Source organism: Crinia signifera, chromosome 7 (assembly GCF_055691185.1).
Source record: "Crinia signifera chromosome 7, ASM5569118v1, whole genome shotgun sequence".
Lineage (NCBI taxonomy): Eukaryota > Metazoa > Chordata > Amphibia > Anura > Myobatrachidae > Crinia > Crinia signifera.
The window spans coordinates 191,981,648-191,999,635 of NC_139223.1; the positions used below are offsets into that span (position 1 = coordinate 191,981,648).

General features: G+C 46.1%; 1 protein-coding gene across 2 annotated transcripts in view; it reads left to right on the forward strand.

Annotated features, from left to right (window-relative positions):
- CHN1 (chimerin 1) overlaps window positions 1–17,988 on the forward strand; it is an 89,854-nt gene that overhangs the window by 13,169 nt on the left and 58,697 nt on the right. For both annotated transcript variants that reach the window (XM_083154745.1, XM_083154746.1), the window contains 4 exons: window positions 3,423–3,461; window positions 4,912–4,967; window positions 13,235–13,266; window positions 14,518–14,631. In XM_083154745.1, coding sequence (XP_083010871.1) covers window positions 3,423–3,461; window positions 4,912–4,967; window positions 13,235–13,266; window positions 14,518–14,631 — 241 coding nt within the window. The remainder of the gene's footprint in view (window positions 1–3,422; window positions 3,462–4,911; window positions 4,968–13,234; window positions 13,267–14,517; window positions 14,632–17,988) is intronic.

The window sequence follows — 17,988 nt, forward strand, 5'->3', positions numbered from 1 at the left end:
ACCTGAATTCTGCCCTTGGCGTGGTCCAACCTGAATTCTGCCCTTGGCGTGGTCCAACCTGAATTCTGCCCTTGGCGTGGTCCAACCTGAATTCTGCCCTTGGCGTGGTCCAACCTGAATTCTGCCCTTGGCGTGGTCCAACCTGAATTCTGCCCTTGGCGTGGTCCAACCTGAATTCTGCCCTTGGCGTGGTCCAACCTGAATTCTGCCCTTGGCGTGGTCCAACCTGAATTCTGCCCTTGGCGTGGTCCAACCTGAATTCTGCCCTTGGCGTGGTCCAACCTGAATTCTGCCCTTGGCGTGGTCCAACCTGAATTCTGCCCTTGGCGTGGTCCTACCTGAATTCTGCCCTTGGTGTGGTCCAACCTGAATTCTGCCCTTGGCGTGGTCCAACCTGAATTAGGCCCTTGGCGTGGTCCTGGAGACAATGCTCTTGCAGGAGTTCTTATACATCCTCTGTCAGATAGTGGTGTAGCTGTAAACTGCATCAGGTTTGTTTTTGTATTGACCAAGTGACATATATGCTGTGCGGCTTTAATTGGCTACAAAAAAGCTGATTTTGGCACTTTCCGTCATTTATTACATTAGTTTAAGTGGTGATTTCATATACAAATGTGTGTGTTTGTATCTTCGCTTGTATTAACACAAAAGTAAACCTACAGTATTAATACATCCCAAAGGCTGTAATGCATAAAACAGTGGTTCCCAAAATTTTTTGAATCACGGCACCCTAGAGCATCAAAATATTTTCAAGGCACCCCTAGGCCAAATGCTTCTTATGGAGAAATAAAAAAAAAAAAAAAATGAAATGAAGTGCATTGTGGTTATATGTCACAGTTATCTGGTGAGGGACAGGATTTGCTTCTGTTTGTCCACATATATTATGATTGGCAGCCACAAGCACTGGTTTTGCCTGGTACATTGCCCATAAATAATACGAATTGATCTTGGTCCACCAACCCAAGGCACCCCTGCAAGTGTCCTGAGGCACCCCAGGGTCCTAAGGCGAGCTCAGTGAGGACAGAAACCTCCCGTGGAGAAGAAGGGAAAGTTTGTGAACCACTGGCATAAAACATTACTTACATAATAAGCATTTGTGTATGGTTTAATCTAATAAAATATAAATTTGCAAATCTTACCAATGAAGTTATGGGACAAATATAACCACATAAGGCCTGAGGTGCAAACAGCCGCTGACGTGTCTTTATGCTAATGCTGTGACCATTTCTGATCCTGCGGAGGCACAATTGTTGCTACATATTTAGACGCGCCATTGGACTCAAAATCAAAACTTGCATCAGCCCTGAAGCTGTCTGAACGTGACCTTCTGTGTCCGTGCTTCTGCAAGTTTCGATGCGGCTCCAGTCAGTAACTTGGCCTAGGTCTGGCAATCCCCCCCCCCCCTTTTACCTCCCACTGAAATTCCATCTCAGCAGCAACCATGGGGATGACATCACCCATGTGCCCACCTATAAATCAGGCCCATATTTATTTATTGGGTGATGGTTGAGCTGAACAGTGTACTGCGTATTGCAGTACTTACCAACCAGCACCCTAGAATACATGCTTTTAACACCCCTGGGCCAAACGGTTCTTACTGAGAATTTCAGAAGAAAGAAATGTAAAGTAAACTCTGCTTACCTGTGATCCTTAAGCTGGGTACACACCAGAACAATGTATACCTGGCGGAAATGATGGACCAATATATCGGAAACTGGGGCTTTTATTCTGGTTCACTCGCAAAGGTAAATTCCTTCTCATATGGACAAAACCATGCTGCACTGCCGGGGGGGCAGATGTAACCTGTGCAGAGAGAGTTACAGTTGCGATAGTTATTTTGTTTCCGTGCAGGGAAAATACTGACTGCTTTATTGTTACGCTGCAATTTAGATTTCACTTTGAAGTAAAACAAACCCCGCCCAGATCTCTCTGCTCAAGTTACATCTGCCCCCCTGCAGTGCACATGGTTTTGTCCATTTGAGAAGGAATTTGCCTTTGCGAGTGAACCAGAATAAGGGTCTGGGTACACATCGAGCAATGTTAATGAAGAATGGAACAAAGACTTTTCTTTCCTTCATTAGCATACATGTAGTCACTAGTGATATCGCCAGGTTTGATGTGCAGCACAGCAAACGTGATGGCATTGCTAAGGACTACGGTCTTACTTACTAACTCAGTATGCTCCGAATTGAGCAATGTCGGTCCGATGCGCTGGTTCAGACGACGTATAACGTGTATGGTGGAAAAGACAGGGTTTCACTTCTGCTTGTCAATGTATATGATTGGCAGCCGGCAGCACTGCTTTTGGTCATCACGTTGACCAAGAATAATTTGATTTGGTGGTTGTCCACCAACCTCAGGCACCCCCGCAACTGACTCAAGGCACCACAGCGTTTTGGGAACCACTGACATTGTTATTTCATAGCATTCTCCTCTAGTCTATAATATAAATCCTAATTTCAGTCATGCAGCTGTATAGACCTTATTATAGATCATGGATAGCAACCTTCTGCTGCTGTGCATCGCCACGTCCAAGCATGCCCTGGCACAGTTTTGGTGTGGGCACATGCTAAAACTAAAGCACGGTATACTAAGATTTGCGGTTCTACAGCAGCTGGAGTGACACAGATTAATTACCCCGGTTCTATGTATTTGGAACTCTTAGCTTCATATGTGTGTAGTGTTCATTCTAGCACCCGCCATCTTTGAAACCCCATGCAGTTCCTCTTCCCTGCCTGGGGTGCCGCTGTCTGCTGTAGTGCTTCTAGCACAGTGTGGTCTGTATATCAGCACAGACAGCAGACAGTGACACCCCAGGCAGGGAAGAGGGACTGCATGGGTTTTCAAAGATGGCGGATGCTAGAATGAGCACACTGTGTGCAATATCTGTACTGTGGGCCTTACACAAAGTTGATCGCTAATTGGAGAATTTGTAAATCAAGTGATTATTGAATGAGTGCGCATGTGTATCGTTCACATGGCCCATGCGCGAGGGTGAATAATGTCAGTTAATGCATATGGATCCAAAAAGGAATCCCCAGTTTGGCTGCCAGGAAGCATTTGGGGGGTGGAAACCTGCAGGTGCTTTTGGGGAGGGTCCGTGATGACCACTTCCTGCCTGTCTCAGTCGCACATTAGTGGAAGCCTCAGAGTTACACACATTTGCACAGATGACAACAACTATTAGATGTTATGGGGATTGCGCATGGACTTGTGAGTGAATCGTGATTAGAAATCCATTCGCTATTCTCTCGCAATTTAGCACCGGCCATTTTCTCTTTCTATCTGGGCAGCGGCTTTCTCCTCGCAGTCCACTGCGTATTACCACATTTACGGTCAGGTCTGAACCAGGCCTTGCGTAACATGATTTCACTTTTTTTTTCTGTCACTATTTGCTAAGCTTCTCAATATTTGTCTTTCAGATAACGATGAGTACAGACCACCTGTGTGGAAGTCGTACTGTAAGTATCTCACTGTCAGGAAATCCTATTGGCAGATACAGGATAGATCATGTGATTTGGGCACCCTCTATTCATTCTTTTTTTTTTTTTTTTAAAGAAGTCACGGTATTGAGCCTATTAATAAGAAAAAAAAAATGTTGTGGCCCCCTGCGTCCGCCCCATGCCCTCCCCTCGCCAAAGGCGTTCACTCCTGGGGTTTGCACATGCGCAAACCCCAACATCGGGACCGGGGTGAATTCGGAACTAAGTGACCAGGCCTGAATCGCCCCCATAGTCAGGACTGCAGACCAGAGCCTTTGCCCTGCAGAACAGACTCTTTGCCCTGCTGGTCTACAACTAAAATTGCATCTATTTAAAGTTATTGCTTACTAATGGCTGAGACGGAAAAATAATGAAGTGCGAAAATGCGCCATTCATCAAATTTGTATGAAGATTAGTTTTAACTTATATGTATTGTGAACAAATAGTCCACATTAATGCTTAAGCCAGGGCTCGACCAATTTCTAGGAGCCAGGATGAAAATGTAGGTGCCAGACAATCTAAAAATTAGCAACCATGCGTGCCAATGGCACGCACCAAAAATGTACACACGCCTTAATGCCCATTACATATACCATATGCCATAAAGCCCATTACATATTATACCAAACATTATAATGCTCATTACACATTATGCCACACACTGTAATGCCTAATGCATATTACACCACACAAGTTAACAATAATAATAATAAATCAATAGCTCAGTCTATAGTGTTCACTTGTATTTATACTGCTATTTGAATCTGTTCACTAGCCTTTTTATAACTTTGTGTGGCGGACATTTAATATAAAATAACTGGTGAGTTGATGGGGGCTTACCTAACCATTATGCCAGCTGTAGAGCACCACACTGTGGAGGACGTCAATGACTTCTCCATTTGCTAACAGATGCCTGGTGGCTCTTTCACAGTGCATGGCCAGGAATGCGGTAATGCCCTACTATTGCAGTGCTGGATTCCAAGGGAGTGGGTGGTGTGGGTGAGCCCAGTGAGCTGCTACCACATACACAGAAGGGATGGCCATCAACCATCGATGATTAAAAATCGATGTAGAATAGTTTTGCCATCGATAGGGGAGAACCAGGTGGTTTCCATCAATCGATGTCAACGCATACCCGAATATATTTTTTTCATTATTTTTTTTATTTACAGTTTCTTACATAGCGCAGCAGAAGACAGTGATAGAACAAACTGGGTAGCGAAAGACAGACTTGGAGGTAGGAGGGCCCTGCTGCAAGCTTACAGTCTATAGGGACATAGGAGGGAAACAGAAGGAGAGGTATCAGTAATAGCATAGCAGTCCCACCAAGTCCAGAAGGGAAGCTATATAATACATAAGTGCCTCAGAGGGTTATATAATTGTCTAACTCAAAATGCATGACGGCAATGTGTGCTCTTTTCCCCTCCAGTGTATCAGCTACAGCAAGAGGCTCCACACCCCCGAAGGATTACCTGCACACGTGAGGTACGTAACCCTGGCAATTGTACAGCCTATGTGGAATATACAGTTTCTTTTTCTTATATACCCCTCGGTATAATACTGTCCTTTTTTTTCCCTTGAGGATGGCTGAAACCATTGAGTAGCACTGTGTGATTGTGAGATACCTGCACTGTGTGCTGCCCTAATAGAATGGCCAAAACCTGCATCAGACATGTCTCTTGCACCTAGCCCAGGGTTTGTGTAAGTGCTGAAACCAATGGGGAATGTTAGCTGTACAGAAGTTCTCATTACCGTAACAGTAAAGGTCCACACACACTGGGCGACTATGCCCAGCGTGTATGGACAGCGATGATCGCTGGGGGGAAAGCCAATCAGTGCATACACACTGAGCGGCTTTCCCCCTGCCCGGCACCGTCACCAGGGGGAGGACGGCTTTGCATAGTGCAGCGCTATGATGCTGGAGCAGGCAGCAGTGATCAAACTGCTGTTTTGAGTGACTGTCAGCTCAAAGTCACCCAGTGTGTATGGGCCTTTAATCTGGCCCAAGCACTTTGTGTCCAGCACTAAGCCCCAGTATGTCTGATAACTTATAGGGTTAATATGAAGCCATGCAAGATATGTAAATTATGATTTCTCTACGCAAGTCATTTTTCTTTCTTCAATACAGTGACATACTGGCATCCAGTAGGTGGCAGCAGAGACTCCTTGTTCCTATTGCAATGGATCTTTGCATTGTAAGGGTACCAAAGTCACCACTGAGATATACATAATTCTGTCCCACAATTCTGTATTTGAAACGTAAATGCTTGTGATGGGTGATCCTGGAAATAAACTTTTTGTGGCCATACACTTCTTCCTGCAACTGGTCACAGCAGTATATGGCCATCCAATCCCCTTGAGTCTCCTGGGACCTTCCCAGTCCCATGCGATATATCACATGCAGTCCTTCTGCATGTGATACACTGCATGCGACTCGGTTCACTGCCACGGGGAAGGAAGGACGTGTAGGTACGACGCCTCAGATCAGATGCAATGTCACACAGATGCCATTTGGGCTGATTACACTTCGATTTCTCTGCCCGATCCGTCGTCATCGGGTGAAATTGTGCTAAATCGCAGAAGTGTATGGGGGCTTTAAAATGGTTACAATTCCTGTTCTGTTACTAATATCCCAGTCCTACAACCACAGCTTAGTGGCCGCTGATAATAATACTGAAGGGCAAATGGGTGTTTTCCAGCATGTGAAATGTTTTATTCCATATTCTGATATTGCTGATTCGTCATCTGACATTTGATGTCCGGAATGTAGCTTGTAGATCATTATGTAAAGGTATCATTCACACCATGGGGGAAATGTAATAGGGTGAGAGAATCTGAGAGATTTGGTTAGAAATTTCCATTTTTTTTAAAAAGTGGCAATCATTTACATGGCAAAACTAAACTGGTTTACAGTGCAAATGATTGCCGCTTTAAAAAAACCTGTAGATTTCATACCAAATCTCTCACTTTCTGATTCTCTCACCATATTATATTTCACCCCATGAGTCACACTGGCTATGCTGCTTTAAAAGCTGTACATTAAGTTGAATTTAAAATTTTTCAGTTTACCTCTGTGTGATCACTTAAATAGAACACCATTAAGTGCCTTAAATTATGACAACAATAGTACTTGGATATCAACTTCCGGTGGAGGCCGGGGAGGTTGCATGCACGTGGAGCTCCACCATCCACAGAGCTCCACCATCCCCGGCCTCCGGAGCAGCGGGCGACATGCAGCGTGGCAGCGATGGGGGAGAGGGAATAGGCAATGCAGTGCTCCCCCCGGCGATGAGCGCTGTACACCCTCGGCGGTGAGCACTGAAAACCGCAGCAGGACGACAGGATGGCCGGAGCCCAGCAGCGCAGCGGTTCCCTCGGCAGCACGATCAGCCTGCGCTGACCCCCCCTGTTTGGGTCAGCGGTGGACGCACACTGTAGAGCTCCCGCTCCACCAATGGCGCTCCTGAGATCAAGACAGCGGTGGACCAGCCAAGCGGAGGCCCAACACAGACACCTGCAAGCGGCATTCAGGCTCCCGGCGACCATCGGACGGAGAGGTGAGGGGAAGCTGCACGAGGGATCCAGTGGTAGCCCCCCCCCCCCCCCCCTGCCCAGCGCTGTCCGGATCTTGCGCTCCAGGGCCCAACTCCATCCCCCAGGCCTCACTTACTCTGGCCAGGCCTCACACTGACTCTCCCCCCCCCCCCCCCCCCCTCAAACTCTAGCCACAGTCCTGACCGACTCTGCTCAGGCTTCATTGACTCTCTGTTCCCCAACATCTGGAAACTCCCCTCTAAAAATCCTGAGTATGCCACTGTACTATATTATACCAAACACAGCCAAGATCATGGTGCATTACTTCCTGGGGGCACAGTGGCTTTGAGAAAAACGGATGTTCTTTATAAAGTTAAATTGGCATTTGGCATCATGCTTCAGACAATGTGGGGTTAAGAACCTTACTGGCAAAAGTACCAAAATAACACATCTCATCAGAACTGGGCTATCTATAAGGCTACCTAGGCACCTTCCTATGGCATGATTAGCAAGCATTACTCTAAACTGCAAATGCCAAAAATATTCCAGTTCGGCCGACTGGCAAACATAGAGAGCTAAGGGGGGCCCCCAAACCAGCATGTAGCCTAGAGCCCCATGGGAGCTTCATCCGGCTTTGGAGTCCATTTTTGTTGTTTATCAGCAGTGGGTCTGGACGGAATATTTTCACCGTTTGCAGTTTCTTTACCATCCATCGTGTTTACTACCACTTAGCCCACGCGCATCATCATCATAGGAATGTCATTAGATGGTCGCTTGCCATCAAATGATTTTTCCTCTGTTCCTTCTAAAAAGTAAGCCGGGACTTCCTTTTCTGCTGATGTCATCCACCCACCCCTGGGGCCGCCCAGCGCTTATATGGGCGCGCCCACCATTTTTGTGGACACACCCATTAAACGCTGGGCATTTGGAACCTGTCATTCAGGTGCTAGCTGTGGGGGTTTCTACCTACGCATTATCCTGCATGTGCAGATTCCACCATCAGGGTTGTGGCCAGGGCAATGTTCCCTCTAATTTTACGAAGACTGTGGGCAGTATTCAATGAGGCTGATTCGCCATGTTTTATGGCGATTTTGTGCTATTTTCGTGCTGTAAGGCGATTTTTTTTTTTTACTAAAACGGTGAATCGCCCTATTCAATGACCAGATGGCGAATACATTTCAAGGTTTTTATCGCCATGATTCACCGAGTAGCAATCGCTATCTTTTTATGGTTAAGTGGAATGTGAACTTTTAAAATAAAGTGTTTTTTATTTTTTACATTTGGTGTCAAAAAATCAGGAATTTTATTCTGAGGAGGGGCATGCTATTTTTATTCATGTGCTGTAAGCACATGAATATATATTTAATTAAAAAAAAAAAAAAATTTTATTTTTCTTACACAGAGTAGCCAGCAGGGGGCCGGGAGCCGAGCCGCTCATTAGATATTCATACATTCACTGCACCCGATCATTACATATGCATGATCGGGTGTAGTGAATACCCGGTCCCCTGTTGGCTATCCCGGGGGGCAGCCTGTGCTGCCTGGCTCCCGGGGAGCCCACCTCCCCCCCACAAACGTTCTGGGGCAGGCAGGGAGACTTCCATCTCCCTGCCTGCCGCCGTCCTCAGGCTCCCTGCGGCATCCCCGCAGGAGTTAAAATTCGCCGGTCAGGGGCAGTGAGCCCCTGACTCGTTGAATACTGGAGCCGGCGAGGCTCCGGAATGCGGCGGGCAGTGGCGAATGTGCAGCGAATCCTAAACAGGATTCGCCCTGTGCGCGGCAAAAGATTTTGGCTGTGCAACTTTGGAAGGAAATTTTTATTTTTGTGCGTCACTTCTATATTTAACTGGAAAACGACGTTCAGCATTTGTGTTAACTTTTCTTCAAAATTATAGAGTTTTTCTGAGAGTATTTTCCAAAAGCTGGGACTCTCCCCTTTCTGTCGACACTAGCAGCTTGTTTCTATCATGCCCAGAACCAGAGATATCAGCCTTCCAGCAGTCGGTCTCTGCTCCAGCTTCAAACGTCTTGTGTACAGTTTTATATTTTTATCAATGGATTACTCTGGCTCCTGATCTCTGATCCCCAAGTTCCCAGCACCTCCTGAAAGTTGGGACTCTAGGTTTTTATACTATTGAAGGATAAGAAATCTATTTCCAGATAATAGCGCTATCTGCAGTCAAACAAGCTGCCCTTCCACCGGAAAATGACGAATATTAAGCCCACTCCATTATCAGAATCAGAATCATCTTTATTGGCCAGGTATACTTGCGTATGCTTGGAATTTTTTGTAGTAACAGTGCAGCATCTGGGAATCAGGGAACACAAAGGGGGTGGGTAGAGAGGCATAAACATACATCACATACATTTCACATGTATCTAGAAAAGTTCGAGTTAGTATTTAGTATTTGGTATTTTCAATACGGTTTAGTTGGTGGACAGCTATTGGGAAGAAGCCTTTTGTAGTTCTTGTCGTCTTTGCTGGGATGGACCTAAAACGTCTGCCTGACGGAAGGGGTTCAAACAGGTTGTGGCCAGGGTGTAGCTTGTCCGCCAAGATCTTTCCTGCACGCTTATTGACCCAGGCTAGGTATAGTTCTTGGACAGTGGGGAGCTCCGCCCCAATGATCTTTTCTGCCATCCTCACCACTCTTTGCAACCTTCGTCTGTCATTCTCGTTTGCTCCTCCGAACCAGATTGTGATCGAGGAGCAAAGGACAGACTCTACTATGGCAGTGTTATCCAACCCTCCCCTGCGTATAAAACACCCCCTACCTCCCTGGAAGTCATTTACAAGGGACCCTTCATTCAGCTCAGTGCCCCCTGCCACACGTTAGTGTTCTCCCTCCCACCCCCTGTGCAGTAAAGGAGTAATTAGCAGAAGTCACTGCTCCAGGTCCTACATGTTGAGTGGAAGATAGAGCTCCCCCTGCCACCCGTGGGACATCAAAGCTGCTGCTGATACCACCCCCCACCCCTAGGAGGGGAGAATGGGTAAGGGCCCCAGTGCATTGCTTTGCCCAGGGGTCCACACTGCTGTTAAGACGGCCCTGGTTGTGGCTGAATTCAGACCTGTGCATACAATTCGGAATTGGCGCCCAGGTCTGCACATTCCTTCTTACTTCACACCCTGGTTATGTCACATTTCGGGCATTGTAATTGAATGAGAAATCCTTGCTTTTGATATTGTTTTTATTATGTTGCCTTTTGCAGCAAGACCTCTGTATCCTCATTGCTTTGGTAGACTTGATGGGCGCGCTTGAATAGAAATGCTTATTTTATGTAATAACCGAGGCAAATAGGGATAAATACTTTCTCACTTGGGTCTTGGCAGCGAGAACTATTATCTACAGCGCCGTAAAAATCACACGGCAAATCGTGATTCCGAGTCAGCTGCTCAAATCTTATTAGATTGAATCTTGGTAGAAACCCTTAAGGCTCAGTCATACATAGTTACTTTCTTATGTGACTGTCACAGTTTTATTAAACACATTAGAAATAGTGTGAATGGGGCCACCCCCGTATTCTGTGATTGTAGCAGCACATTTGTCCTTTGTAGTGTGCCATTTAATAATATGGCCATACATTCCCAAGATTTGTTGCCTCTTGGGGCATGGTGGGAATATGACTTATATGTTGGGTAGCATCAAAGATACTACAGTCTGTGCTAGGTTCTAATAGGTTCATTTTATACCACCTTTATAGGGCCAGAATGTCCTAAATGTGGGCTTGCTGATTGTTTCTTCTGCCACCTCCTCCAGGCGAACTACTAGGAAAGCTTTGTGTTATATCTGTCATACTGGGGTAGATGTATGAAGCAGTGATAAGGGAGGAGAAGTGAGGCAGAGGAGTAGTGGCCCATGGCAACCAATCATCACGGAGCTAAAAACTATCATTTGCATAATATACAATTATAGAGAGCAGCTGGTTGGTTACCATGGGCCACTTCTCTTCTGGTTCACTTCTCCCTTATTACTGCTTCATACATCTACCCCATTGTGTTTGGTCTGGTATGGTGATGGTGCAGGTATTACTAACCTTGCTCAAGGGTGTAAACCTGCACTTAAGCCATAGCTACAATCAGGCTTTGGCTTTCATTGTCAAACTGATGCGGCCTACACACGGGGAGATGTCCTTTATGTTAAACTGATGCTGCCTACACACGGGGAGATGTCCTTTATGTTAAACTGATGCGGCCTACACACGGGGAGATGTCCTTTATGTTAAACTGATGCTGCCTACACACGGGGAGATGTTCTTTATGTCAAACTGATGCTGCCTACACACGGGGAGATGTTCTTTATGTCAAACTGATGCTGCCTACACACTGGAGATGTTCTTTATGTCAAACTGATGCTGCCTACACACTGGAGATGTTCTTTATGTCAAACTGATGCTGCCTACACACTGGAGATGTTCTTTATGTCAAACTGATGCTGCCTACACACGGGGAGATGTTCTTTATGTCAAACTGATGCTGCCTACACACGGGGAGATGTTCTTTATGTCAAACTGATGCTGCCTACACACTGGAGATGTTCTTTATGTCAAACTGATGCTGCCTACACACTGGAGATGTTCTTTATGTCAAACTGATGCTGCCTACACACGGGGAGATGTTCTTTATGTCAAACTGATGCTGCCTACACACGGGGAGATGTTCTTTATGTCAAACTGATGCTGCCTACACACGGGGAGATGTTCTGTATGTCAAACTGATGCTGCCTACACACGGGGAGATGTTCTTTATGTTAAACTGATGCTGCCTACACACGGGGAGATGTCCTTTATGTTAAACTGATGCTGCCTACACACGGGGAGATGTCCTTTATGTCAAACTGATGCTGCCTACACACGGGGAGATGTTCTTTATGTCAAACTGATGCTGCCTACACACGGGGAGATGTTCTTTATGTCAAACTGATGCTGCCTACACACGGGGAGATGTTCTTTATGTCAAACTGATGCTGCCTACACACGGGGAGATGTTCTTTATGTCAAACTGATGCTGCCTACACACGGGGAGATGTCCTTTATGTCAAACTGATGCTGCCTACACACGGGGAGATGTCCTTTATGTCAAACTGATGCTGCCTACACACGGGGAGATGTTCTTTATGTCAAACTGATGCTGCCTACACACGGGGAGATGTTCTTTATGTCAAACTGATGCTGCCTACACACTGGAGATGTTCTTTATGTCAAACTGATGCTGCCTACACACGGGGAGATGTTCTGTATGTCAAACTGAGGCTGCCTACACACTGGAGATGTTCTTTATGTCAAACTGATGCTGCCTACACACAGGGAGATGTTCTTTTTGTCAAACTGATGCTGCCTACACACGGGGAGATGTTCTTTATGAACACTCTGAGCGATGCTAGATTGCTTAGAACGCTCATTATCGCTCAGCGCACATCGCTAAGCAGTCTGTCAGGGCCAGTGTTTGCCGTAAGAACACTGGCCCTGACTCCCGCGATTACATTTATCCAGCCTGCTGTATATTACTCGCCGGGGTCACCGCATCGTTATCGCCATGCCCCTACACACGGAGCGATGTAGGGCCATTTTTGAAGAGATCTAGGGCCAGATTCTCTAAGCTTCAAAAGTGATAAAATGGAGAGTGATAAACAGTCAGCCAATCAGCTCCTGTCTGACATTTTTACAGTCTGTGACATGGCAGGTAGGAGCTGATTGGCTGGCTGTTTATCACTCTCTATTTAATCTCTTTTGAAGCTTAGAGAATCTGGCCCCTAGTGAGATCATTTAGAAAATGCCCAGGGATCGCTACAATTGTAGGCCCAAAAGTTTTTCCTATTGTTTTAGATATGGACTGACCATCACTACTGCTAGGACACATTTAATTTAACAGCGGTATACAGTCTGTTCCCTTACTGGCTTCCTGTAATAACCGAAACGTGCCTGTTTTATTGATGTTATGGTGGCTTAAAAAGAACTGGATAATTATAGGTGTGCATGATACTACAGAAACAGATTTAAAATGCCCTGTTCTCCTAATGAATGTTTTCTGACAGGGTGGCCAGTGGAAGTAGCTGGTGGGAGCAGTGCAATACTTCTCAATAATCAAAAATTGTAAAATCCTTATATTGATTTTAAACTAAAGATTAACTTATATATATTAAAGACACTTTCTGCTAATCATCAGAAAACCACATTTTTTTATACCATGTTTATATTGGTTTTTTTTTGTTGTGCAGGTGGAGAACAGGCCAAAGTATTATGGAAGAGAGTAAGTTCGCTTTATTTGTCATCAATATTTCTGAATTTCTTCATATGCCTTACAAGTTTTATTTCTCTAGCATATAAAACAGCATGTGAGAAGAGTAAAATCTGATTGACCACTTTCCTGCAGTGGTCGCACCTGATGTATCCAGTTAGACACGCCCACTGTACGGCTGCAGCTGCCACTGCTATGGACCTCCCGCCCCCTCTGCTTCCTGGTTCCCTCTCTCGCTGCCTGCTGTGGTCACACCTGATGTATTCAGTTAGACACGCCCACTGTACGGCTGCAGCTTCCACTGCTATGGACCTCCCGCCCCCTCTGCTTCCTGGTTCCCTCTCCCGCTGCCTGCCGTGGTCGCACCTGATGTATCCAGTTAGACACGCCCACTGTACGGCTGCAGCTGGCACTGCTAGGGACCTCCCGCCCCCTCTGCTTCCTGGTCCCTCTCCCAGGGCCTGCCGTGTTACCAAACACTGGTAGTAGTAGTAGTAGAAGCTGCCCTTACCTTCTCTGTGTATCTCTTCTCTGTGTACATTTCTCAACAGATCCTGGGCAAAAAGGAATTTTGTGATGGTCTTGATGTTCTAATCATCAATGGTACAATATTTCGGCCATCAATGTTTTATATTTGACTAATCATATCATTTGACCCTTAAAGGCACTTATTCCCTAGCAGCCTAAAAGTATGGAAAACAATACCGGATTCAATCCCGGGTCACGACTGTCAATCCGTCCTAACAGCCGTGACACAGGCCCCTTTTTGTTTTGCTCGGCCGCATATCCGGTGAAAAGGGGACATGTCCACATAAGCAGTCGTGAATTGTTGAGATTCAACTGTGATCGCGATAATTCATGGCTATTATCGACAAAACGGGCCCGGCAGCTTTTAAAGTCGGGCCCGTTCTGTCGAGCTTCCTCTTCAATGCTGTCGGTCAAGACAGCATTGAATAGGCACCCGCCGCTATTTCCCCTGTCGGAAATAGCGGTGGGGATTGAATACCCCCTTTGTGACTTATGTGAATGTGTGCAAGTACAGAATGCAGAGAAATTTGGTCTAGAATAGGCACAAAATAACTTGTGCTCTACAAAAATTAAATAAATGCTACATTATAACTAATAATTCCTCTCCTAAAAGGGCTACATGGAATATACATAATCATAGTTTTGTGGTGTATGACTTTTTCATGGTTTAAAATGAGCAAAGAAAATGCAGAATTATATAACCCAAAAAAAGAGAATATTTATTTCTGTCTCCAGATTTTATGGTATGATATCAAGGGGTGATACGGACCAATTACTGAGCGTGGCAGAGGGAAGTTATCTCATTCGTGAAAGTCAGCGGCAGCCGGGAACGTACACTTTAGCACTAAGGTAAGAAATACGGTTTAGTTTGCTATCATGTTTTCATCCATACAAAGTTACACAACAACATACGGATGTGTCCTCCTCCATCCTTGCTGCAGTCACGTTAAACAGACCTTTGATTTAATAGTACTGGGCATAATTTTTCCCTTTAAAAAATATCTTATTCTCAATGCTATCTAAATAAAATGCACAAGCAGCTTCTGATGATTAAACTGATATGTGGCGTTCCTATATTATGTGTGTGACTGTGGCTGTATCATGCAGGTGAAGAACAGGCCAATAGTACTATGGAAGAGACGAAGTTCTCTCTCTATATGTCAATAATATTACAGTGTTAGTGTTTTGGTATGCAAATACAGCAGCAGCCGCATACAGAATATAGGCATGCTGCATATCATGTCAATCATAAGACGCTGTTTGTGCGTCCTATTCGCACAGTGTTGCAAACAATTTCAGCAATAAAATGCACAACATTGTCAGAGCTGTCGAGGAACTGCCGGCTCAGTTCTGCCAGGATTTTGCGCTGCATGTCGTGTAGAGACTAGATGTATGAGGACACGTGTATAATCTACCATAATGTATTGACTTTTGAATGACTGTTAATACCATGTAAGAAAAAAAAAGTGATGTCCACCAACATGTTCCGATGTTTTAGGGGAAAACAATTCTCGGCTCCTAGCCCAGTTCAAGAAAGTCCTTCTGTCTTTAAAATAGGCCAATAAATAGCATCTCTTTGATATTCTTTTAATGAAGTTATGTTGAAATGACCTAGTGATTGTTAAGGAAAGCCAATGACCTGGAGTAAGCACAATAGGGATGTCCCATTATTCCTGAAAGCCATTCTCTTACATTTGTAGATGACAAAATAAGTGTATTATTCCCCTCTTTGAAGAATACCTTTAACGTTCCACTGTGCTCTGTATTATTGGTAAGCATGCCATTTATATTGGCGTATAATAAGGTAGTCGCTGCATTGTACCTGGTTACAGATGAGTGACACTTGTGCCCTCACACACACCGTCATGTACACATTTCCTTTAGATGTGGAGCTATGCAAATTTATGAAGCTTTGAAAAACACGCACACGCACGCACACACACACACACACACACTTTAAAAAGTCTAGCAATGACTGTGCTAAGCGTATTCCCGCATATAATGTGTGCTATGTAATATGATGACAAACCCTTTATTTACATAATATAAAAGCAGCGTTTTCCCCCTCTGGGCTCCCATAGCTAGGGGAGATCTGCAGCCAGAGATACAGTAGGTCTCACTGATACCCCTTTCACACCAGCCTAAATTCCCAGGTTGGGCCCAGGAACAACCCGCGACTAGCGCTGGTGTGTAAGGTTACCGGGCCAAAATCCCGGGAAAATTTCCCTGGATTTCAACCCTGCTATAGAGCAGGGTTGTTCCCCAGTTCAACCCGGGGTACTGGCCGGTGTGATAGGGTCAGGGGTACTTACCCGGGTAGCCGGTCCTCTGTGTGTGCTGTCAAACAGGAATCCACACAGGCGGTGGTCGCAGATGACAGGACAGGCGGCGTATATAGATGACGCAGCTCTCCAGTGTCCTCACTGCAGCCGGAGAGCTGCGTCATCTGCCTGTGTGGATCGCCGGCCTGCACCGAGGACCAGCAACCGGGGTGAGTACTCTCCACCTCCTGCCCGCCATCCCGCCTCCTTCCCGCCCCCTTCACACACCAGAAAATGCAGGGAGTTTTCTGGTGTGAAAGGGGCCAACCTGGGAATGGCCCGGCTTGATCCCTGGGCCATATTCCCAGGTAGGTCCCTGCATTTTCTGGTGTGAAAGGGGTATTAGGGGGGATCTTGCACGGTGGCAGCTGGCACTGGTGCCCTCCTTAGTGTGACAGACTCCACAATATACTCAACACAGAAGAGGCAGAACTCCAGGACTCCAATTATGTAAAACAATGGTGTAGTTTATTCTACTTTTTGGGAAAAATTCCCCCAGTGGCTGGTGAGGGGTTTGACTGGGGCGGTGCACCTGTCAATCCGTAACACAGGTGTCCTAAGGCGAGCTCAGGGAGGAAAGAAACCTGCTGTGGAGCAGAAGGGTAAAACCTACCATGCCTTTCTACTCACTGAAGGTTGAAGGTTTCTGTCCTCCCTGAGCTCGCCTTAGGACACCTGTGTTACGGTCTGACAGGTGTACCGCCCCAGTCAAACTCCCTTGGTGTGTATGATACTGCTCTCCTGGCTGGGTGTGGTACAGGGGTCAGACAGTCGGGATCCCGACAGTCATTAGCCCGACGTCGGGATAATGACTGTCCGGACTCAGACAGCTTGGTGAGCGCAACTAAGCCCCTTGCGGGCTTGCCACACTGTGGGCATGCTCGCCACCGATTCTAATTAACCCCTCTATGGGGGTCGTGGACCCCCACAAGGGAAAATAGCAGGTGGCTGTCAGGAACCCGGCTGTCTGTGTTTTGACCGTCGGGATCCCGACGCCGGGTAAATGCCTGTCGGGACCCCGTCCGGCACCCCTTCTGGCTATCCTATTACTATATCCACTCCTCTCATGACACCAAGTCCCCCAACTTCTACTTACCGTAGGTACCCCCCCAAGGCTCTGTTCTTGGACCTTTTCTTTTCTCGGTATACATCTTGTTTAGGTGAGCTCATTTACTGTTTCGACTTCCAGTATCACCTCTATGCTGATGATACTAAAATCTACCTTTTCCTCCCCGAACCTCCTCCTATATCCACTCACTTTCACTCCTATATCCAGCTTTTTCTCTGCAATCTTTTCTTGGATATCCCAGTACTTTCTTAAACTTAACATGCCTAAGACTGAGCTGATCATCTTCCAACCCTCATATCCTCACCTCCCACAATTTGATTATCTTTTGATGGCACAACTATCTCATGTAGCCCTCAAGTACGCTGCCATGGAGTTCTGCTTGACTGCTCCCTCTGCTTCAAAGCACACATTCAGCACCTGTAGCAGTCTTGCCGTTTCCTTCTCAAAATGATTTCCAGGATCAGACCCTTTCTCTCCCAGGATGCTACTAAGACACTAATCCACTCACTGGTCATCTCCAGTTTAGACAACTGGAATCTCCATCTACAGTACTGTATCTGGCCACCTTGACAAGTTCCTCTTTCTCTCATCGACATCCATCTCTCCCTACACTGGCTTCCCTTCCCCTTCTGAACCCAATTCAAGCTTCTCACTGACTTACAAAGCCCTTGCCCATTCCTTTCCCATGTAAATCTGACCTCCTCTCCCTTTATACCCCCACCCGCCCTCTTCCCTCAACAAATACACGCCACCTCTCCTGCTGAAAGCAGCTGCAATGGCGAAACTGAGCTGCTTTCAGCTCAAATTTGCCCAGTA